Source organism: Podarcis bocagei, assembly GCF_964188305.1.
Source record: "Podarcis bocagei genome assembly, chromosome: 5".
Classification (NCBI taxonomy): Eukaryota; Metazoa; Chordata; class Lepidosauria; order Squamata; family Lacertidae; genus Podarcis; species Podarcis bocagei.
The window spans coordinates 72,912,110-72,936,211 of NC_138129.1; the positions used below are offsets into that span (position 1 = coordinate 72,912,110).

Here is a 24,102-nt window from a genome sequence, read left to right on the forward strand (position 1 = left end):
CTATCATGTCTTCTACCAGAAATGTCTTTTTCTAGCCTGAAGATGAGTTCATTGTTTTTGCTTGGATTGAATAACAACATTATTTTAGTGTCTCCACTGATGACAATGTATTTTTGTTGCCTTCATATTGAAGAGAAATCAGAATTATAGAAGTCTAGAATGCAGCAAAACTGTGAAATGCCTACATAGTTGAAAATGAGCTATAATAAACATACCACGCCACACCACAAGGCAGCGATCGCCACCACATCTGGCCATTAGGTTTCCCTCCTCTTTGTCCTTTTTATACTCTATCTATGGTTCTCTTGCTGTGATGTCATGATTCCAAAAAGTTTTTGTGCCCCACAAAATATTTACATTATTTTAAAAGCTATTTTTAATGACAAAATGTCTTTGTAACCCCATAAAAACCCATCCAAATGTGAACTTTGATACTTTGGCCACACTCATTTTTACATGCAGCCCTTGAAGGGTTAACCAAAGGGGTCCTTATACAGAAAAAGGTTAGCCACTGTTGCCTTAGATTTATGTCTCTTCCTCTTACACAATCCAACTTTATCTAATCCACAGTTTCCATTGCACACAAATCATCAAACTATGTTTTGCACTTGACCTCCAAACCATAAGTGAAAGCCAATATTTTGACTGTGATTTCCAATTCTGGTTTGGAGGCAAGCACAAACAATAGTTTGCTGTAATTATGAACTATGGTTTGCCCTAAACAGGCAGATGTGAATGGAATTACAGTACACAAGGATAGGAGGGAGGGGAGGAAACGAACATGCAAATCTAATTCATGTAACACTAAGTTTGACAAGTGAACCATTGTGTTCAGGTTTCTTGGACCAATATTAATATTTTTTTCAACGAGGAACAAGGCCCAACCGTGCTCTTTGACTCACATTAGCCAAGACTGAAAATAAAACAAACTCTGATATTAATTACAATGCCTATTGCAGTTATTCCCAAAACTGTGTTCAAGGCCGCAATGGCATAAGTATGCTACAAGGAAAAAGAAATACGATTAATTAAGTTTTCTTGTGAACCTGTTTCTCTGCAGGATTTACTGCTCTAGCCTTCCTTGCTTCCAATGCATCTCTACTGGGAACAAGTTATTTTTATATCACCAGGTGTGACTGGATCTTGCCATCCATTGCTAAGGGCTTACCTTCTTCCAATAAAGAGGCACACCCAGATCACTGATGTAGAAACTGATGGGGGAAGGAGGTAAATCTTACTCAAGAATGCTCTAAAAAGTAATCCTATTCAGACGTAAGAATGGTGTTTCCATTTTTCATTCCAGAAAGAAACATGTCTCAGTTATGAGAAGTTTAGATAAGGCTGACCTAAAGCCTTCTTATACCTACTGTAGTCCTATTAACATGTTTATTGTCTCTTTCAAAAATAAGATATCTACACTAGTCATATTTAAGCCTCTGCTTATGATGATGCTGAGAATTTTCCAGGCACAGGAATCCAAGTGTCTCCTTCATCCCTTCTCTGGTTTCATAATTTGCATACCGCTTTGCATTTCTAAAATTCAGGACTCTCTTTAGTTCCAAAATATGTTTCATATTTACCACTTACTCTTAAACCTTGTTCTCCTGATTCTCCAGCATTGCCAACAGGTCCAGCATCTCCCTGTGACATAAAACACAAATACATGAAGCCGATGGACTACATAACAGGAGCAACAGAACAAAACATTTTATCTAACATGGCAGAAGTCTTGTAACAAAATAAACTCAAGCAACAACAACATTTTGTTTTGCATGCAAACAGTAAACGTATATTGTTTGGTTGGAGAACTAAATTGCAAAAACTGGAGAACTGAACTTTGAAGTGTTTCAGTTTGTTGGTTCAAGAAGTGAAAATCAGGCAGCATTTTATTAAAATGGTAACAAATCAATTTTATCCTTCATCCTTACTTAGAAGTGCATCTGTTTCCCACATTGCTGGGCTTCAGACATCAATTCGAAATGTTTTAAATTTGCCCAGGCTTTCACAAATTAATAAGGGGTACATCAATAATGTACATATTTCTTTTTAAATGAAACTATTACAAATGCGCTCTCTCTCTCTCTCTCTCTCTCTCTCTCTCTCTCTCTCTCTCTGTGTGTGTGTGTGTGTTTAGTGCTGGTTTATTGCATTTTGTTCGTATGTTTGATTTACATTGCCCTGGGCTCTTACTGAGAAAAGGTGATAAATAAAGAAAAATTATTTTGCAGCAAGACAAGCAGGTAGATTTGCAACAAGTACTTTAGAATTTTGCAAGCATCTCTATTTGTTTGTCTTATTTATAACTCACTCAATCAATTATATCAATAGAGAAGCTGGCAGCCTTTCATCTTTCTTTGAACCACAGGGATTTGGGCTCCTGGCATGCATACCAAGCACACAGGCCCATTTTATTTTTAACAACAGCCATTCAGCTCAGCAAGAACATGCCATACTCAGGTGTGCCTGAGATCTAATCAAATGTGGCCTGAGAGGCAACTCCCCACCTCTTTCTCCCCATATCCCAGAAGGTCTCCCCGAAACAGCATGCAAACAATTACCTTTGTGCCTGGTTCTCCTTGTGGCCCTGGGTCCCCCTCTGGGCCAGGTGGTCCCTGAATTGAAAACATAAGCAAGCTTATTCACTTTCCACCACTAAATGCTTCCCACCATAAAAGCAAGATGGAGCACACAAAGAGGATTATACAACTAGAGGGGGAGGGATTAAAATAGGAGGTACACTTCTCCCAACAGGTTTGTGTGTTAACAGGGTCCCATAAAACCCTTTCTGAGGTGCTTGAATGCCATCTCTTCTACAGGTCTTGGTGCTTCTTACCTTGTCCAGGTCAACAATGGCCACTGATGACCCCTTGCACCTGCTTTCCTTCCAGACATGCGTCCTGTTCACATCCCAACATCCTTCCCTATGTGTTGCATCCTGCTTGGGCTGCATAGCTGAACATCTGATAACACACTTCCAACCTCTTTCCAAGAAAAACTATTTCCCTGTGTGATAGCCAATGGGCACACTTAATCGGCATCATCCTAATTCACACACCTGTCACCTTGGAACGCTCAGTTTTGCTGAAGGTGGCTATCCTAAAATTGTATGCATCCCCTCCCTTTCCCCCCAATAAACTCACGCCAGACTTCTAGGACTTTGTCCTTAGACCGTTGGGGCAAATTCGACCCAGCTTTTTTTCTTTATTTTTAAACACATATACAGAATGCACACATTATGAAGTGTACGATAACGCTAGCCAGCTCCCCTCCCAGGGCCAGAAGAGGGGCAGCGAGTGACTGGGCTGCTTGCAGCCAGCCACACCCATGTCTTTGTAAGAAGCAATATCTGCAGAGCGCAATAACTCGAAGTGCAATAAAACAAGGTGTTCCTGTGCAATACTCACTTCAAAGCCTGGTTCTCCTACAGGACCAGCATCACCTTGTTGTCCCCTTGGTCCCTAGTATTAAACAAAAGTTTATGTATGAATGCCATTCAGTTATCTTTTTGTAGAAACTAGTACAATTATTTACTACAGCAGCTCTTCTCATAAGAAATGAATGGAAGGATTGCTTTTATAGACCTATACCTGTAGTATTAGCGCATGTCAGAATATATACGAGATTCAGTCTGCTCCGTCTAAGGATTATTCTCTTCCAACTTGGACCAGAAATAAGCTTTCTGTCTCTGTTACCCTATCCTCCTTTTGACTAATATAGACTTTGTTTAGATAGGATGTAATTTGTTTTCTGCTTTGTTTTGTTAAGGCAGTCTGGAATTTAATTAAGTGAAAGTAACTATGCAGGTGGCACTGTGGGTTAAACCACAGAACCTAGGACTTGCCGATCAGAAGGTCGGCGGTTCGAATCCCCACGACGGGGTGAGCTCCCATTGCTCGGTCCCAGCTCCTGCCAACCTAGCAGTTCGAAAGCACGTCAAAGTGCAAGTAGATAGATAGGAACCGCTCCGGTGGGAAGGTAAACGGCGTGTGCTGCTCTGGTTCACCAGAAGCAGCTTAGTCATGCTGGCCACATGACCCGGAAGCTGTCTGCGGACAAACACCTCCTCCCTCGGCCCATAGAGCGAGATGAGCACCGCAACCCCACAGTCGGTCACGACTGGACCTAACAGTCAGGGGTCCTTTTACCTTTACCTAACTACGAATAACAGCCTTGTTAGTTGTTAGTTCAAAGAAAAGAGTGAGCATTTATTATTGTATTATTATTATTATTATTATTATTATTATTATTATTATTATTATTATTATTATTATTAGAGTTTGGATTTGATATCCCGCTTTATCACTACCTGAAGGAATCTCAAATCAGCTAACATTCTCCTTTCCCTTCCTCCCCCACAACAAACACTCTGTGAGGTGAGTGGGGCTGAGAGACTTCAGAGAAGTGTGATTGGCCCAAGGTCACCCAGCAGCTGCATGTGGCGGAGCGGAGACGCGAACCCGGTTCACCAGATTACGAGTCTACCGCTCTTAACTACTACACCACACTGGCTATTATTATTATTATTATTTTATATACTGCTGACTGTAAAAACAAACAAACCTCAAAGCAGTTTACAAAAAAAGTGGGGCTCCCTTTATGCTGCAAAACAAATACATGTTAGCCTAGTGGGAGTTTGGAAACTTTTACATGCAAATTGACTAGTGGTAGTCTTTCACCTGAGTTCGGAAGCTTTTTTTTTTTTAATAACGTGGGAGGGTGCTTTTGTGGAAGAACCCCTGCCTTTCCCTGTCATCTGCATACTTCCCCCCATTATTCTCTTCACCATCCCTCCTCTCTGATTCCCAGTAAAACATACAAGATGGGGAAGGGGACCCTTATCAGTTTTATCTGCATATTTACAAAAAAGAAAAATGATGCAAACCACCAAGGGTGAATGAAACCCTGTATCTTATTTATTAATTGTTATTTACAATTTTACCCCACCTTTCCTCCCAAGGGATCAGGGTGGCATTTTATGGTTTTCCCCTCCTCTCATTTTATCCCCATAATAACCCTGTGAAGTAAGTTAGCTTAAAAGGCTATGTTAGGTTACCAAGGGGTTGCTCGAGATCAAGTAGGCAAATGCCTCCCCGCGCGGCTGTGAAGCCTTGCTTTTGATGCCAAAATAAACTTTCTCTGTACAGAGCGCCACTCTCCCGTGGCTGGCTCATTCACTGGCAGAATCTGTGAGTGGGCAGTCCTTAAACCTTCCCCAACAGAGTAGTTTCTTGACGCCCAGTCTGCGCCTCCCCTCTCGGCGCGGAAGCCTACTGCGCAGGGAGGGCGTGGGTAACGGAGGACCTCTCTCCTCCCCACTTTGCCCAGGCAAGGTGTCCTGGCACCACCTCGCCTCCTCCGAGCCCTGAAGCTCCTCTCCACTGGAGGCGTGGTTACTCTCCTCCGCTGAGGAGGTGCTGCTTCTCACAATCTTTGGGGGCTCTCTGTAATCCATCCGGCTTTTCCCCTCTCGCCCCTGAGCCGATGGCAGTTCCCTGACAGGCTGTGACTACCCCAAGATTACCTAGTGAGCATCCTGATTGATGTGAACTGTGGTCTCCCAGATTCTAGTCCAGAGGCGCCATCGTCTCAGGACAATTGAGGGGGCCCAACACTATATCCCGATGTCACAAGGAGCCAGAGGGCAGAGCTGAACGCCCTCTGAAACTCCGAAACTGCTTTGGCCCCTAGGAGTTGGCACGCCTGTTCTAGTCTAACCACTAGGCCACATTGGAGCAAGAGGAGAAGGAAAGCCTATGTCACAAAGTGGGGAAAGCAAATGAACCCATGGAAAAGCTGACAGAAGGCAGAGAGACAGGCAGGGCAGCAATCACAGACAAAGTTGAAGTGGTGGGGGAGGAAATTCCTCTCCCCTAGCACCACAGTAAACAGGATACTGCTGAGAACTTATCAACAGGTGCCTTCCTGAATTTTAAAACAAGGTCCAAATTACTTCAAGGAATTGGAATTTCACCATTAGGCAGAAATCCATATGGCAACCTAAGCGCTTTGAGCACCTCCGCTGTATTCTGCTGCTTCGGGTGTCATGAAGATTAGGGTTTGATCGAACAGGAGAATGTTTTTTCCATACTATTCCCACGGAGCTCAGACAGGCTTGGCACAGACACCTTTTTCTCATGACTCCAGTGGAAAACCAGAAGTCAAAGCATGTAAGTGAACAATACTAGAAAGCTCAGGTAAAACCAAGAACACAAGTGGCCACCAGCACAGATTTTAATGAGGCGGTGTGACACTGAGGTGAAATCCCTTTCAAAGTATAGCCAGTACTACCTTGCAACCTCAATGGAAGGATCTTTGTTATGCACTAAAAAAGGCAGAGAATTCCAGAGCAAATGCCCATCGGTCACATATGATCTAGTTGAGATTCCTGCATTGCAGGATCCTCAGAGTCCGTTCCAATCCCATGATTCTATGACTGGTTGCTTAGACGCTGGGTTTCTCTAACCTGAGTCGCCAATTGTTGTTGGACTACAATTCCCATCATCCCTGGTCACTGGTGCTGCTAGCTAGGGATGATGGGAGCCGCAGTCCAATAACAGGTAAAGAGCTAAGTCTAGAACCCTGGGCTTAGAGCATCTTGCCCAAGTTTTTAAGAACACAGAACAAGCACCTCTTTGCTTTTTGTGTCCATCTGCAACATGCAATTTCCCTAGCAAAGCCATTTCAACCTTCTGACACTGGGATAGGGAACCAGTAGCTCCCCAGATGCTGCTGGACTGCAATTCCCATCAGCCCCAGGCAGCATGGCCAATGGTCAGGGATGATGGGAGTTGGAGTCCAACATTCATCTGGAAGGCCTCACAGTCCTCATCCCTTTAGCTGCTCACATTTTCCTCCTGAGCTCATGCAGTAAAAATATGCGTGAGGGATTGTCCCACATGATATATAGATAACACACTCACTCAAACACATTTATCTGACTTTCCCCCCACTATGCTGTGAGATATGATTTTTCTCACCCTATGCCTGCTAGATTTATATTGTATTTCTAGCCAAAAAAATGTTATGCAACAAATGCCTGCAGGCACACTTCTGAGATAAGTAGGCGCAAAGCCAGACCTTGAAAAATTGACAGTGGTGTAAATCTTAGAACTATATTGCTGATGTAAAGAAACATTGCAGTATATTTTTACATCACTTACTGGGAAGAGTACTTTTTCATAACAATGAAATCCCAGAAGTAATGTTGACTTTTTGACATGTGAAATAATAGCTCCAGTGCTGCTTCAATCAAGAAGCAACATATTACTGCATGACATATGTTTGTTTTTTCTGGATTTCATTGTGTTTACACCTTTCAATTGATTCTACATTATATTGCATTTTCAGTAGTTTTAAACATAAATAAGATCCGTATAGAGATGAGAACAAGAAGACATTCTCCAGCAAAAGAATGTCTGGTGTTTACAGCACAGTACTTTTTGATAAAGTACCAACAGGGCAATTGCATGGAGCTCTAACATTACAGAATTTCTAGAGGCAGAGAGCAACACAGAAGCCACTAACATTAGTATTTAAAAAACTATTTATATGAACATGTAATGTAGATTTGTCTACCTCCAAGCAACACGGAGCTGCATAAGAAATACGATTATACCAACCTAACTATTGTTGGATATGTTTTGCCAAAGCGATGCTCTTAAACTCAGAACAACTGCTTATGCATGCTGACAACTTCACACAACAATGTGGGTGAACAGCATAATAACACAAACAGTATTTTATACAGCAGCATCAATGCGCACAAACATATGACAGGCGAGCGGGGAGGAAGGGAGGAGGAGAGAACACTGATATCGCCTACTTCAGGGAGGAGGAAGCTGTAGCCCTCAAATTCCCATCATCCCCAGCCAATATGGCCAATTGCCAGAGATTATGGGATCTGCAGTCCAGCCATATATGGAAGGTCATAGTTTCCCTATCGGTGATCTAAGTGTTCTAGGAGAGAGTTCCCATAAGGGGCACTCCTGGAATAGAGATGCAGTCATTTAAAGATACCATGGAATTTGGGGAGCGTGAGAAAGGTAGAGTTGGAGAAACAGAGGGCATGAGCAGGGATGCACAGCAGCGACGTGAAAATCCTCGAATGTATTGCTCTTCCATTTGCCTGAGTTGTCTTCATCTTCCAACCACAAGCAACATTAGGTGTCTGTAACATTACTGCAGGCACTGCAAAGTTATATGTGGGAGTGCCAGAAAAAGCAGACTGCTTCATCTGGTGGTGGGTGCAAATGATTAGACTACTACACGCTCAAGTGGCTAAGCACCAACATGCGCAGATTTTTCTCATGCACTACCACAGGCTAAAATAATCATGTAAACAGACTGCAAGTACAAATTAGTAATTAGTTTAGCAGCACAAGCCTATACATGCTTACTCAGAAGCAAGTCCTATTGAATACAATGAGACTTACTCTAAAGGGCTGAAGCCTTAGTATAGCTCCTTTTACAAGGCCTACTTAATTACAGTGCAAAATGCAACATCTGTTTTCCAAGGAATTCGGCATGGCATGGGAAAATGTTATAGGAGAAATCATAGAAATCAACTTACTGGTTCACCCATAGGACCACTGTCTCCTGTGTTTCCTGGAGGACCAGGCAAACCCTAAAAGCAGAAAGCCAACAGAGGGGGAAAAAAGGTTGTTTCAAATTCCATTTAAAAGGCATTACATTCCTTGGCCTACACAATCAAAACACTGCTCACAAAATCCCTTCAGTGACATTTATGGTTTTCTTCCCAGCTCTTGCCAAATTAACTCTTGTGGTTAATTGGTTAGCTGCTTTGCCAATTAAAAAAGGAAAAAAGCTGGATCCTTAATAGTATTTGGAGAAATGAATGTACACAAAAACTAAGTTGGTCCGTTAAGTTCAACGGGTCTATTCTGAGTCAAATACTATCCATGATAACTGATAATAAAATGACATTTTTTGCCAAATCGAACCTGGTTATGCCTGCTGTAGCTTGATTTTTAAAAGGTAAAGGGACCCCTGACCATTAGGTCCAGTCGTGACCGACTCTGGGATTACAGCGCTCATCTTGCTTTATTGGCCGAGGGAGCCGGCGTACATCTTCCGGGTCATGTGGCCAGCATGACTAAGCCGCTTCTGGTGAACCAAAGCAGCGCGCGGAAATGCCGTTTACCTTCCCGCCGGAGCGGTACCTATTTATCTACTTGTACTTTGAAGTGCTTTCAAACTGCTAGGTTGGCAGGAGCAGGGACCGAGCAACGGGAGCTCACCCCGTCGCGGGGATTCGAACTGTCAACCTTCTGATCGGCAAGTCCTAGGCTCTGTGGTTTAACCCACAGTGCCACCTGCATCCCTTGTTTGATTTTACAACACATTAAAAGTTCAAAATCAAAGCAATAATATCCTAAAGCAGGTGGGCACAGCAACGGGTTTAGAAGGCAAAACAATGCACCTCTTTTATCCTGATGAAGTGTTTCTTCTCAGGTGTTTCTTCTCTGTAGGTTTTCTTACTTTCTAGTAAACTGTGTATTTCAAATGTTCTTCAAATGAATACAATAAAGACCACGCTTGTGGCACTTTAGAAAGCAGCAGGAAGGGGGCAGCAGATTTCCAAATTAAACAACAACAACAAAAGAGCAGGCAAACATGTCAAGTAGATCAATGGCAATGTTAATCAGGATGACTGAAGTATCACAGTGCATTGCAAACACACAGGCTTTCCCCCAAAAATTTTGGGTTTCTCTAGATTTTTATTTCCCCCTTTTAAAAAAACCTATATTCTCTGGAAGTTCTCTCATCTTTTTAAAATGATTCTCCAAGAAAACCCGTTTCCATGTGTGACTTTGCCATACTCTCTTAAGAAAGACAATTGGTCAAAAAAAAAATACAAGCTACTTTGCTCGATCAAGCCAAGGTCCAGCATTCTCCGTACAACGATAATCAGCCACAGATATTCACAAGCGTAGAATGGTGGAGTTCCTATCCATAGGGTACTCAACAGCCAGTTTAGATCCTACACTGCAGAACTGGCTCTTCAGATAGGGTGGATATGCTACACAAGCTTCTCTGCTGGTGGGCCCCTGTTGCTGACCAGGAGGAGGTCAGTACAGTGCAAACGCGCTGGAAGGAGTGCAAGATTGGCTGCATCTGTGTGTTTGCACCATGCCTACCTCCCTGCAGCTCTCCTTCCAGTCAGCAACAATGACCCCCCCCCCTGCCGGAATAACAGCTGCTTCTGCTAACTTTGCCTCTTGTTTGCCATTCTGTCACCCTTTCAATCTGCAATAAATTAATTCCCCTGTCTGCTCCTTCTGCCACTTTTATAACATTTCAAAATCAAATCTCTTGGGAAAATAAATTTATATGCCTTTTTATTATTATTTTGAGCAAACCACTTGAACTCTGTTAAAGTGCAACGTCACAACTGTCCCCTTCTGTTCCCAAGGTTTTGTTTCACAGTGCAAAGCAGAATTTGATGGCTTCAGTGTGAGCAGAGGATTGGCAGGAGAGGGGAAGAGGTTGTTCAACTCTTTCTTTGCCAAATGCTTATTTGCTCAAACCTGCCGCCCCCCGGCGGGGGGTGGGGGCAACAAGAATATGCTGCTCCAATGCTCTTGACAAACAGTCGTACCTCGGGTTACAGACACTTCAGGTTATGGACGCTTCAGGTTACATAACCCAGAAACAGTACCTCGGGGTAAGAACTTTGCTTCAGGATGAGAATAGAAACCGTGCAGCAGCAGCAGCAGCAGCAGCGGGAGGCCCCATTAGGTAAAGTGGTGCTTCAGGTTAAGAACAGTTTCAGGTTAAGAACGGACCTCCAGAACGAATTAAGTTCTTAACCCGAGGTACCACTGTATTGGGGAAAGTGTTGCTGGAAGTCTGAAGGGGATTAACTGATGTCAATGAAAGTGTTAAATAGTTCCCTACCCTCCTGTCAAGTCTCTGCTCAATCTGAAGCCACCAGCCACACACACATCCCAAAAAGGAACAATTATTCTGTCCTCAGTAGCAGATAGTAATATAGAAGGGAAGCTTAGTTAGATCATAACTGATCAACTGAAGTCCTTCAGATGAAAAATGCAAAATAATACAGGCACACATAATTAGGTTTGGGGCACAATGGCAATATAAAGAATTCTTCTGCCTAAGTATGAAGAACTTACTGCTGTTCCTGGGCTACCTCTTTCTCCAGGGTTTCCAGCTTTGCCCTGCTCAGACAAAATTAAGAGAATGGTAATGTAAAAAAAAATTCTAAAAAGCATCTTGCTACAATTGCAACTGTAAATATAAATGCTGAAAGAACACTACTTCTCTGGCACGTACAATGAGTCCAGGGATGCCTTTCTTCCCTGTGTCACCACTCTCTCCCTGGGGAAAAAAAAGGCAATAGAAAGCCAATTTATTGTAAATTTACAATCAGAAGTTGACTGTTTCTTCAGTTCGTCTTTTAAATCCCAAACCAGGCACAGGCAAACTCCAGCCCGCCAATGTTTGGGCCTACAATTCCCTTCATCCCTGACCACTGGTCCTGTTAGCTAGGGATGATGGGAATTGTAGTCCCAAACATCTGGAGTGCCGGAAATTTGCCTATGCCTGTCCCAAACCATGGGCCTTTTGTCACCATGTACATAGACAGAGAAATGCAGAGATCAATATTCTACTAATAAGTGCCATCAGCACAAGGAATTCTGCTTGAGCAATCAGACCTTCCCTCTCCTGCTTTTGTATGTGGGAACCCCAGAACAGATTTAGGGGAGTGGGGGGGGGAGGTAATGGGAAAACGTTCTTGTGCACAAGGAAAAATCCTTGCACTGGTGAAATGTTCACCTTAGTGCTATGCTGAATTCCACCAAGTACCCCATTATTTATTTCAAAATGTATACATCACTTCCACGCCAGTTCACACGAATGCTAAGAATGCTTATCACAGGAACCACACAGAGCTGAAAGCAACAACATCTCAACAGCCTTTGCTTTCATTCACCTTCTAGCAACATGATGACAAACTTTCTGAAGAGCAAAAAAGAACAAGTTAGTATTACCTTAATACCTTGTGTCCCTTGCTCTCCCAGAGGACCATCCTGGCCTCTTGGTCCCTACAAATTAAGAAACAAATTTCTGGTATATAAAAGGGGCATTTCAGTACTGGTGCAATAGTGTGTGTGTGTGTGTGTTAGGGAGAAAAGCTTCTCTCAAGTTGGCAGCATTTCCAGCAATAGCTCTCTCATTGTTTTCATGAAAACAAGTTGTATGGCTGCTGGCATTTTAAGAATAACCCAAAGGCTTAATCCTATGCAAGGCCCACTGAAATCAGAGGAAGTGGTCCTGAATTGAGAGGGGTGAGAAACTGAAAACGAACCTGCCTAATGTGCACTTTCTGAAACAATACGTGAACTGAAATTCACACATCTTTGAATTTTGCAATGCAGTTCTGTAACCGAGTAATGCATACAAAAATTATATAGTAGGGAAAGTATGCATAAAATGCATATATTCATGAAAATAACTTATAAAAATGCATTATATTGGGGGAAAGCGTTTTGTAAAAATGTGTATAGTGTAAAGGGATGGACCATTAGGTCCAGTCGTGACTGACTCTGGGGTTGCGGCGCTCATCTCGCTTTATTGGCCAAGGGAGCCGGCGTACAGCTTCGGGGTCATGTGGCCAGCATGACTAAGCCGCTTCTGGCGAACCAGAGCAGCACACGGAAACGCCGTTTACCTTCCCACTGGAGTGGTACCTATTTATCTACTTGCACTTTGATGTGCTTTCGAACTGCTAGGTGGGCAGGAGCAGGGACTGAGCAACAGGAGCTCACCCCGTTGCGGGGATTCGAACCGCCAACCTTCTGATCAGCAAGTCCTAGGCTCTGTGGTTTAACCCACAGCGCCACCCACGTCCCTCAAAAATGTGTATATCAGACAACAAATCAACACTAATAGGCTGATGAGTTTTCATAATGACTTTTTTAAAATAAAAAAATAGCAAATTAATGTGGAAATGTGGATAGGAATGTGCAGCAAAGGGTAAGGAGCTCCACTGCAATTACATTATCCCTCTTGTTATTTGCTATGGCCCAAATTTCAATTCATTTACATGCAAGGGAAATGTCAAAAGCAAGGCAGAAGATAATGCAATTAATTATACAATGTATATGGACTAAAGAAAACAAGAACAATCAATGCCACAGTACCATTTTTTGTACATGCAGATGGATAGCATCCTTCTGCCCCCCCCCCCATTCAAAGCAACTGCAATGTGGCTAAAACTACATCCACACACACACAAAGAATTTAATATAAATATGCGGACAATGTGTTATACTAGATGAGAAACATGTATTGTGAGAAAAACAAAAACCTGTTTATTTGGAAAGGCCCAAGGATAAGCGATTCTTGGGTAGATGAAAAGGGTAGAGAGAAAATGCAAGATGGAAGCAACACACTGGCTGCACCTCTGCATACTTTCTCCCAGAGGTTCTGTGAAATATCCATATTAAAAAAGAAAGGTACCAAAGAGATATTTACTCATAAAAATATTTATATATCGCTATTTCATTTCAAAATATCAAAGTGGTTTACAACAGTATAGAGAAACCATACAATAAACACCCTACAAATAGTTAAAATCAGATATCAATTAACTATTGTATTGGAAAAAATGTATTCTTAATTGCCTGCATAAGCTTGGCAGAATGGAAAGGTTTTCAGCAAGCGTTTAAAAGTTGAAATAGAAGGAGCCTGCTGAATCTCTGTAGACAAAGTGTTCCACAATACAGTTGTACCTTGGTTCTTGAACGCCTTGGCTCCCGAACAAATTGGCTTCCAAACTATCAAAACCCGGATGTGAGTGTTAAGGCTTTTGAACGGTTTTTGGAAGCCAAATGTCCGGCGTGGCTTCCAATTGGCTGCAGGAGCTTCCTGCAGCCAACCAGAAGCCACACTTTGGTTTCCAAATGTTTTGGAAGTTGAACGGACTTCCAGAACGGATTCCGTTCGACTTCCAAGGCACGACTGTACTGGGATGATAATGCTAAAGACTGTTTCTTGCTGTTATCAAGCGAGTCTTGCCAAGTCAGGAACAACCAATGATGCTCTTCCATAACATTATAGAGGAAACATCCTGAAGAGATAAACCATCAGCCATCACCGCTGCCTGGGAATTGTCTACGGAGAGTGAGGAGAGTCACTCCAAATCAGTTCTCAGGAGCCACAATCACGGATAGTATTTCTGAACCTTTCAGGTGCAATGGGAAGAGGCCCCACATATTCGTTCTAAAACAAACAAGCTGGTTATGCACACCAGGAGATACCAGGAGTTTGAAACGGAGTATAAACTCCTTTGCAATAACAGACCAAAATAATAATAGGCCTATATTTGGAGTGGACTCTTGGACTTCCCTAAAAAAAAAAAAAAAAAGCAAAAAGCAGAGTTGTAGTATTTCTATAAATAGCACAGTGTGACTCACTGCTGGCATCCTGCATTTTCAGGGAGTGCACAATGGATGCACTAAGCTACTTGGCTGTGGTCACTTCTGCTGGGCTGTCTGCTGTACGATTCCATATAAACAAAGAAGTCAAAAGCGTAACTTTGCCAAACGGCAGCTACTGCCTGCCCCGCCCAGTGCCATTGAGTCAGCTTTGTTTCGAAGAAAAGTTAACAGGATATCACACACTTAAATGTAGTGTTTATATGGAGTTGTAAGAATAATTCACATATCTAATATCCAGAAATGTTGCAACAATCTTCTAGGGTAGGTTGACTTCACTGTTCCCATATTGCAAGTGAGGGGCTGAGAGATACCACGCTACCTAAAGTTGACTTAGTGAGTCCAACACCACCTCCCCCCCCCCGTCCCATTTTTCCATTCCCTCCCCACCTCCACCAAACAGTTGCTCAATGTATTTTGGCCACTAAGGGTACCCCACTCTAATAAAGAGAACTAGGACATCCGAATGCCTTTCAGTTTAAAAGGGAAACAGAGCCACTAAAAACAAGACTGTGTTTTCTACGTGCTCAGAGGACCCTCAAGCTATGCGGAAACATATACCTGAAGCACAATGACAGTTATTTCATTTATTTATGCTTTTTGCAGAAAAACAAATCATATGCATATTTACACCAAATCTATTATTTTTGTCTACATTCAGTATACTAAATGAATATATAGAATTGTAAATTAAAACATAAAACCCCACTTCAGGATGGCCCGACAAACACTTGTGAGCTTATACTCTTGGTGGCAATTGAGAATACTGAAAGTCAAGTGGGGCAGCAGGGGTCTAAAGAAGGAATAGGTATATTTCTAGTGCTCCAGATGTTTCTGGACTGCAACTTCCACCATCCTTGACTCCTGGCCATGATGGCTCAGGCTGATGGCAAAGGAGTCCTGGTCTAAGGGAACCAGAAATCAGGCAAACCATGGTTCCATGGATGACAACAATTGAAATACAGAATATTAGGTTAACAGTATCCTCTCTGTATCATCTCTCTATCTTTTCTGTTTTCTAAATGAGGTCAAGTGGTTCTTAAAGTTTGGCAAAAGAGTTCTGAATGTTAACACCAGCTCCTATGTGTGCAAAAGCTTATTAGAATGCACTATACTAGTATCGGTGACTTGGAAGCAATAGCACTGTAAAATAAATGAAACTTACATAATAAATTATTTCCTTCTGATCCTGTTCAGATTACTTAACTTCAGAGTAACCAACATCCAGATGTAAGCTTTTCCGCTACATTTCCGACATGAATTGCAAAACTGGATTTGATAGTACAATCTTTCGGCTCACTCAAATTCCTACTGTTTTCAAAAGTTCTCAACGACTGCATGAGTTCCGTTCTCCACGGCTTTCTCATATGGAGGATAGTATTAACTAGTTTGCATGTAATGCAAAGCCAAGTCATGGCTTAGCATGAACATGCAAAGATAAAGATAACATGCTAGTATATCATTCTTTATAAGGGAAAGAACAATTCCTCTTTCTTGCAGTTTTTTCTAGTTTTGGAAAACTGTGTTCAGGCAGCTTCTTGCATTTTCATTTTCTCAAAGCCAGATAGCCCATCTAACCATTGAGCAGCCCACCAAAATCTCAGAACATATGACAACTGGATGCGCAGAGTGCAGCTTAATGGAACACGGCTATGGGCGGGGCAGCTTGAGGGAAGTGTCACCTATCTTGGGCTTGCTCATAAAAGCTTTAAAATCACTTAAATACTCTTTAAAAAGCTCACACAGCTGTATTACCGGTCCTTTATCCATACCCAGGAAGGAAATCTGCATGTGGAAACAGACCTTCACCTGTGATTTGGCCTGCATAGTATATTCTATGTGTAATAGAAAAAAATGTGGATTCAGAACTCAAGAGTATCCAGTGTGATTATCCTACCTAGATTACTGGCCTGAGCTCCTTTCAAAACACCAATTACAGCTGTAGGGACTGGAATCATATTCCAGAGCTCTTCTCCTTTACCTTGACAGATGATCAGCTGACTATATCTTCAGATGATCTCATATATATATATATTTGTAGACTACAAATCTATCTTACAACAAATAAAATCCTACTACTCACTCTTTGACCTTTGGGGCCCTGTAGTCCAGTAGGTCCTCTTGCCCCTGGAGGACCCTAGAAATAAATAAAAAAAAGATTTTCAACATTAATAATTTCAGAAGGCCAGTTGAGGCAGCTAGTGAATACAATTTAATTTTTAGCATAGATAAGTGCATTCCAAAGTGCTTCAATACCAGCCAATGGCAACCAACCAACCAACCAACCAACCAAACAATAATCCTCCCATGCCTATTCCAAGTTGCTTAACCAATTAATTTTATATATATAATTTTTTTCCTAGATGGGAAGTGATGATGATGTAAACACATTAATATGTTGTTTATAACTTTATCCAAATAGCATTGTAAGCAGCAGGTTCTTAAGAACCACATTGCTAAACAAAAGAAATTTGATTAGATTGCCTTTAGGTCACTTAAGGACAAAGTCATTTCTTGTTAACTGAGTAGGAGACTGCATTTATTATTATATTTTCTTCCAACCTTTCCTATAAAAAAACTCACTGCAGCCCTGATATGAGGGTTCTCTCTAGGTTAGATTAAGACTTATGTAAAGCTACCCATTTTTTTAAATGGCTGAACAAATATACACCCCCCCCCCGGATTTCCCAAGGAAAATCATCTATCCACCACACAGCTTTTTAGTGATGTACGTTCCATCACCTTCTAAAGATTTGTTGATGTTGGTTGAGCAAGCAGATTATGGAAAACTTCTTGTATGAGAGTCAAGTTGTTATTATTTTAATATGTTCTGTGAATTTTCTTTAACATTTTTTTAAAGAAGCACAATACAATAACATATCAGTCATGCTGTTCCCACTTGACTGAAAGGTCAATAATTTTAAATGAGTTACTAACAGGTACATACATTTCCAAGTCACTATCAGGTCATCATGGCAAAGGATAAAATCTGTCGGGCTGGATGTAATGGTGCCCTTCATTTCATGGAAGAAGCTCCAATTCAAATGAAACTTTCATATAACAGAAATGGGGGAAGTGATTTTGGCCAATTCCCCCTTCAGCCCATCCCACAAACCTCTCACACTGTTCCAGGGCATCCCCCAGTGCTTGAGAGGAAAAGCGCAGGGGGAATAATAAAATATCACTGTTCCCGCTGATAAATATGCTGATGACACCCAGCTTTATTTATTGATGGACGGCCACCCTGACTTGGCCCCAAACACACTGACCAGATGCTTGGAAGCTGTGGCTGGATGGCTGCGTGAGAGCCATTTGAAGTTGAATCCTTCGAAGACAGAGGTCCTCTGGCTGGTTTGGGACAACATGGAGTTGGGGGGCCAACTCCCATCTCTTGCGGGGGCTCAATTAGTGCCAGCGCCTTCTGTCAAGAGTTTGGGTGTAATCTTTGATGCCTCCCTTTCTATGGAGGCACAGGTTGCAGCCACAGCAAAGGTGGCATTTTTCCATTCCTGCCGTATTAAGCAGTTGGTCCCTTACCTTTCTCGCCCTGATCTGGCCACAGTGATCCATGCAACAATCAACTCCAGGCTTGATTATTGTAACTTGCTCTACACAGGGCTGCCCTTGAAGCTGACCCAGAAACTCCAGCGGGTGCAGAATGCCGCGGTGAGGCTCCTTACAGGGTCCTTGCCGTGGGATCACATTCATCCAGTGCTTTACCAGCTGTACTGGCTCCCGGTGGAGTACAGGGTCAGGTTAAAGTTGCTGGTTTTGACCTTTAAAGCCCTATGTATCTTAGGATCCTCGTACCTATGGGACCGCCTCTCCTGGTATGCCCCAAGGAGGGCCTAATAACAACACTTTGGAGGTCCCAAGCCTCAAGGTTAGATTGGCTTCAACTAGGGCCAGGGCCTTTTCAGCACTGGCCCCGACGTGGTGGAATGCTCTGTCACAAGAGACTAGGGCCCTGCAGTATTTGACATCTTTCCGCAGGGCCTGCAAGACGGAGCTGTTCCACCCGGCCTTCGGCTTAGACTCACTCTGACCCCTCATATGGGATTTGGTATACAAAATTCCCCTTGGCTTTTTTGCTGGCCCATGTAGGGCCAGCATGGATAGCTGGCTTGTGTGAATATCTGATGTTTCCTCCCTTTATGGTCTTGATTTGTGGGCTACTACTAAAACGAGGCTGAATTTTAAGCTGTATTTTAAGCCGTATTTTAATTAACTGTTTATTTGTTGTTGTGTGTATGTTTTTTTCCTTCCCCTATTATGTTTTATTGTAATTCATTCATATCTGGTGTCAGCCGCCCTGAGCCCAGCCCATTATTTAATTATTATTATTATTATTAAATCAAAGCCCTTTCTGTTAAACATGCGCTTAAATGTCTTCTTCTGAACTGACACTTGCTGATTATTAATTTTGGTTGAATAGTATGGCTGGTTTTATCTCACTGTGTCTGCATCCCACCCCACATCGTAGCTGGTGAATTTTCATCAGCCTTCTGCAAGGATACACAGTATACTAACAAAGCTAGGGTTAATATGTAATTGTGGGGCGATTTGTATGTGTAATACACTGCACCCAACAAACAAAAATAAGTTTCACTTACAGGCAATCCTTGTGGCCCTATACCCCCAGAGCCACCTGGAGGACCTGGATATCCCTGAAATGGAAGGAAATGGTTAGTCTGGTTGAATGGCAGCCACCGAAATGCTCTCATGTGTTTTCTCCCACTGCTCACAATTCAACACCTGCGACTGCTCGCATCTTACCAGCACCATGTTCATTCTGCAGGTCAGGAAAACCCAACAGACTCAAGGCTTTAACCTTCGGGTCTTCACAAACACATGAGAATGTTCACATGAGGGAGAAGAATGGCTATTATCAGAAACAATTATTGCCAATTGCTCTGGCCAGATGCTTATTTTTGAAGTAGGAGAGTTGGCTTTCCCAGAGCTTCAGATACTTTAGATTTTTATTCATACGCCTGGCTAATTTATCATTTCTGAGACTTCATGTGTTGCCCTGTCGATTATCTCCAGAAACACACTCTGTCCCAGTGAAAGTGGCAAGTTGTAAATTGCTTCTTGAAAAATCAGGCCACAACAGGTTTTGTTTTTACAAAAATACATGTGTCTACTATTTTCTTTGATATGACAGCTTCTCATTTTGTATTAGGTAGAGGCTATTTCACACAAATGCCTCTCCAAGCAATCATGACTTTAACACCTTGAAGTTAACATGTGACTTGGTCCTAAAATGCTTCTTAAAAAAGGATTAACTAACACTGCTTTTCCTTCTTTTTCTTGCAAGAGTTCTTTCCAAAGCAGAAAATTTCCAGTTAAGTTTCTAAGTACTAGGTTTCTCACTGTTCATGCCATTAAAAACATAAAATAAATATGCATATAAAGTTGCTTCCCATTAATTACTTACCATGATACCTTTTTCCCCAGGAGGGCCCATTGGGCCCGGACTACCCCTCTCTCCCTAAAAGGTAAAGAACAACAAAAATGAAACTTTCTGATAGGTTGTCATTGCATTTTTCTTTCTCTGTGAGAAAATACAAGGTTAGTTGTGGGAGAATGGGGCCTGGCCATATAATTCTTCTGCCAGGGTGGAGAACATATGGTCCTCCAGATGTTGTTGGACTCCTGCTAGTTTTCTGGAAAATTTTGCTTACGAAAAGTTATAGGTCCTGAAGCTGAAGCGTTCGGTTTGTCAACATATTCCTGAGTTGGTTCCTGTGTGGCTCAGAAAACTGGTTGGAAGAAAGAACCACCTGCTTGTTGGCTGGAAGAAAAATGCCACTATGAGGGGACATCTTTATTGCTGCATGGTCTTGCGGCTAGCGGAAGTTCTCTTCCTGCTACTGCTTTTCTCTTTTCTTTTGCCGTATTATTATGTATCATTGTTCCCAGATCATTAGTAGGTCTATTTCCCAAGGGCACTGCAGCTCTGTTGCTGTGTACTCTGCTGCCGAACCAATAATTTTAATTTAGAAGTTAAGGGGGGGGGGGAAACAAAATTAAAAACACAGCCCTTGGATGGTTAGTAAAGTACTATAAACTTGCATCATCTGATTTTCCTGCCTTGGAAACAAACCTCTGACCCTGCTCTCAGTCTTTGGGAATGGTTTCATACTTCTGGCTGACCACTGCCCCCAAGTACTGAAAAACTCTTATGTTGTGAAACATTGTGAGATCTACAGGTATAGGGTGGTGCACCAATCTAAATACCAACAACAACAACATTGGCATACAAACACTTTGTGTAGCCCTAATGGAATGTGTATTAAAATAGCACAATTATCAACAATAGACCAAAAAAAAGTGTTACACTATTAAACTACACCTTACAATATTACTTTCATGAGTGTAAAATGGTTTTATGCGAAAAATATTTCAGCACTCTATGTAAAATGATATGTTACAGAGAAATAAGCAAATGGTGTGATAATGATAAGTGCCTCTTAAGGGTTTCATTGCATTTGAAAACCGATTAATTACCCCAATACTTTATTCTCTTGATTCAAAACTTTCATTTTATCTGAAAATAAACTTGTCAGTTTATCCTTAAGTAGCAACCAATTGCAATTACTGTGTCATACTGCTTGGCATTATTAAAATCCATCTCTTAGTTATATCCTGAACAGAGGAAATAAGTTTATTTTTCAGTTATTTTACTTTGATGTTAACGTATAACGAAAGTGACTTTTCACATTTTTCATGTCAGATACAATACCATCATAGAATAAATTTTTGGGGTGGGATGCCACTACGTTGTTGTGTGCACAAATCAAGGTCCACTTGCGCAACAGGACTCCCCCCCCCCCCGCTCTTCCTCCCAAATCTGCTCTGATTTAGGGGGTGAGTGGTGGGAGGAGAGATAGGGGTCAGCCCCAATGCGTGAGCAAACCTCGTTTCCTGCATACATTGCCGACTAAGCGCTATGCTGAATCCCTCTCTTTCTCTAGAATTTCCTTTTGAATTCCTGACATTAAACTGGCTGAAATAATTTTTCCCTTCAGGGTAGAAATAACAAATATGCTAGATCACACTGAAAAATATTTAGGTTTCTAGCATAATGAAACCTGACATCCATTTAAATAATAGTTTCCTGTTTTCAATTTTAAGAAAAGGAATAATGGAGAATTCTTCAGAACATTAAAGGGCTGTAGTAATAAGGACATTTGGAAATGTAAGTTAACCCTACTGTGTATTCTAAAATTAGATAAGGCTATTAATCTCCCAGACATTCCGAATGCTCTTGAATAAAACTTCTTGCTTTGCCAGTCTTTGATTTCCATGCAGTTCTCTTCTCCCCCAACCTTATACTGTATACAACATTAAAGTCTCACATTGAGTATGACTGTTCTACCGAAAAGAATTTATGAAAATTGAGATGATGTATGTACTCTTGTAACCAAAGAAAAATCTTTAATAAAATATAATAATAATAATAATAATAATAATAATAATAATAATAATGAATTTACAATTCAACAGACACAATAGGCAAGCACCACTAATATGTGTGCATGTTCGAAAGGTGTGTAGTTTGTAACTTAGGACCAAACTTGACAAGACAGCAAAGATCAAGGGTGCAGATTTCCATTTTTCAATTGTTAGCAGAAAGCAGCTGCTGTAGCCTTTTAATCTCAATTGGAGTCACACGGGCATTGGACAATGCCCTCCAAAACCCGCCCTCCCTCCTACACATTTTTGATGAAAGTCAACTCTCAAAGGTGCTATTTACCCCATTAAGGAAATCTTTCAAATAAATGTAAGCTTCCCCTAACAAGAAACCTTTCCCCTGCTCCAGGGGAAAGGTTCTTTATAATTGGGGAAATGGCACAAGGGCAACTCCTATTCTCCATACTGGAAGGAGGCAGCAGCTGATTTTAGAGAAAAAGATAAAGAGGTGGGAGGTCCAAGCACAGGTCTTCATCATCTTGTCAAGTTTGGCAAGATTAACCAAGATCAAAACCCTCACATGCAGCTTTTGCAATTTTACTGTATTTGGAACATTACGTGTGCCAGAGTGATTATTACATTATCAGTACTAGCATCTCATTATACACCTTCTCGCCGGGTCCTCCGGATGATCCAGTTTCACCAGGTAAGCCGATGGGACCCTACAGGGAAAACAAAAGTAGATGGGTTTCTAATTTCGTATCTTCATATTTGAGCATCAACTCATGCTAATGGTGTTACCAGAATCATCAATGTAAGTGCTTTTCCCTACACCCAAAGATACAGTTTGGTCCACTGGGGTTTAGTGGGAGCTAATTATTATTTTCTCATGTCTTCTAGTGATTTCATCCGTATACATTTCAACTTTGAGATTAATATTGGAAGAGCATGAATCCTAATGGCAAAGCTGTTTTAATATCACTTTAATCCTAGCCCCAGTCAAGCTACCATAAATTCATCACAACTGTGTCACTGGAATGACGCTACAATGAATGGGTCCAATCTTTATTTTAAACGAGCTCATGGAACTCATTAGTGTTCCCTGTGGGGGGTGGGGGGAGCTTAGTCCAAATTCATTTTGCCGAACTGTCACACGTTATCCGATTTTCTGGCCTAGTAGTGGGGAACTTAGGGCTGCCAACACTATATTAATATAACTAATAACTCCAATCAGTCTGGACAATTATTCAGCTTGGTGAGTGAAGACTGTTTACTACCTTAAACTGTGCTTTCTTATTATTGTATTATTGTTTATTTTGTTGGAAGGTGCCTCAAGACTTTGGAAGGGGAGAATACAGATGTCTAAAACTCTCAAGATTACAAAAAGCTTATTTGCATGGTGCCTTTAAGGCAATCCTTATGAACCACAAGTAACTATTTATAAGCCTCACCCAAGACTAATTTGGCTAACGAAAGCACAGAGCTTTCTGCCTGCCCCATAAACTGTTTGCATGCTATATTTCTACAGAAGAAGTTTAGCAACTGCCAAATAAGTATTCTGGAGCAGAAGGAAAGGACAAGAGCAAAAAAAGAGTGCAAGTTCTGAAGCTTCTTGCTTAGGCACTGGGAGTCTCATCCAAGAATAAAGGGTAGTTGCGATACAGATGTGTTTCTGTGTATAAATGGCTCTCAGCTGCAAGATTTTCCTCCCTGGGAAAATACCTTCGAGACTTCAAACAATAGCAGTACACAAACTTTAGGAGACTCAAGATGCTGTAATTGTAAAGCAAGTATTATTGGAAACATCCAGTCTTTCTAAGAGCTTCTAAAATTGGTGTTTGATGAAACAGCGTTAAGAGCCCGGGATCACAAATACCGCTAACAGAAGCTGACAATCTTCAAAAGATTAAAACAAGGTATTAGAAGTGCAATGTAGCAGACTGATATGCAGGGCTTTTTTCCACCCAGAACTCACTGGAACTCAGTTCTCGCACCTCTCAGATGGGCACCATTGCCACGATAAGAGAAAAAGGGAGGCATTCATGGTGAGTTCCGGCACCTCTTTTTCTGGAAAAATAGCACCGCTGATATTTAATTTTTAAAAACTCATAACTTGGCTTTTGGCTCTGTATATTGGAAAATAGGAACAAACCAATTTCACCTCATATCAAATTAGCTTTATTGATTCATCAGTATCAAACTATTG

At 41.6% G+C, this 24,102-nt stretch overlaps 1 protein-coding gene across 1 annotated transcript in view; it reads right to left on the minus strand.

Moving 5' to 3' along the window:
- Positions 1-24,102, minus strand: part of COL24A1 (collagen type XXIV alpha 1 chain) — a 163,094-nt gene that overhangs the window by 40,004 nt on the left and 98,988 nt on the right. Inside the window, exons 25-35 of the mRNA XM_081193937.1 lie at positions 22,565-22,618; positions 19,918-19,971; positions 19,094-19,147; positions 16,564-16,617; positions 12,033-12,086; positions 11,314-11,358; positions 11,154-11,198; positions 8,570-8,623; positions 3,405-3,458; positions 2,559-2,612; positions 1,588-1,641 (exon numbers count right to left, since the gene is read on the minus strand). Of these exons, the coding sequence (XP_081050063.1) occupies positions 1,588-1,641; positions 2,559-2,612; positions 3,405-3,458; positions 8,570-8,623; positions 11,154-11,198; positions 11,314-11,358; positions 12,033-12,086; positions 16,564-16,617; positions 19,094-19,147; positions 19,918-19,971; positions 22,565-22,618 (576 nt within the window). The remainder of the gene's footprint in view (positions 1-1,587; positions 1,642-2,558; positions 2,613-3,404; positions 3,459-8,569; positions 8,624-11,153; positions 11,199-11,313; positions 11,359-12,032; positions 12,087-16,563; positions 16,618-19,093; positions 19,148-19,917; positions 19,972-22,564; positions 22,619-24,102) is intronic.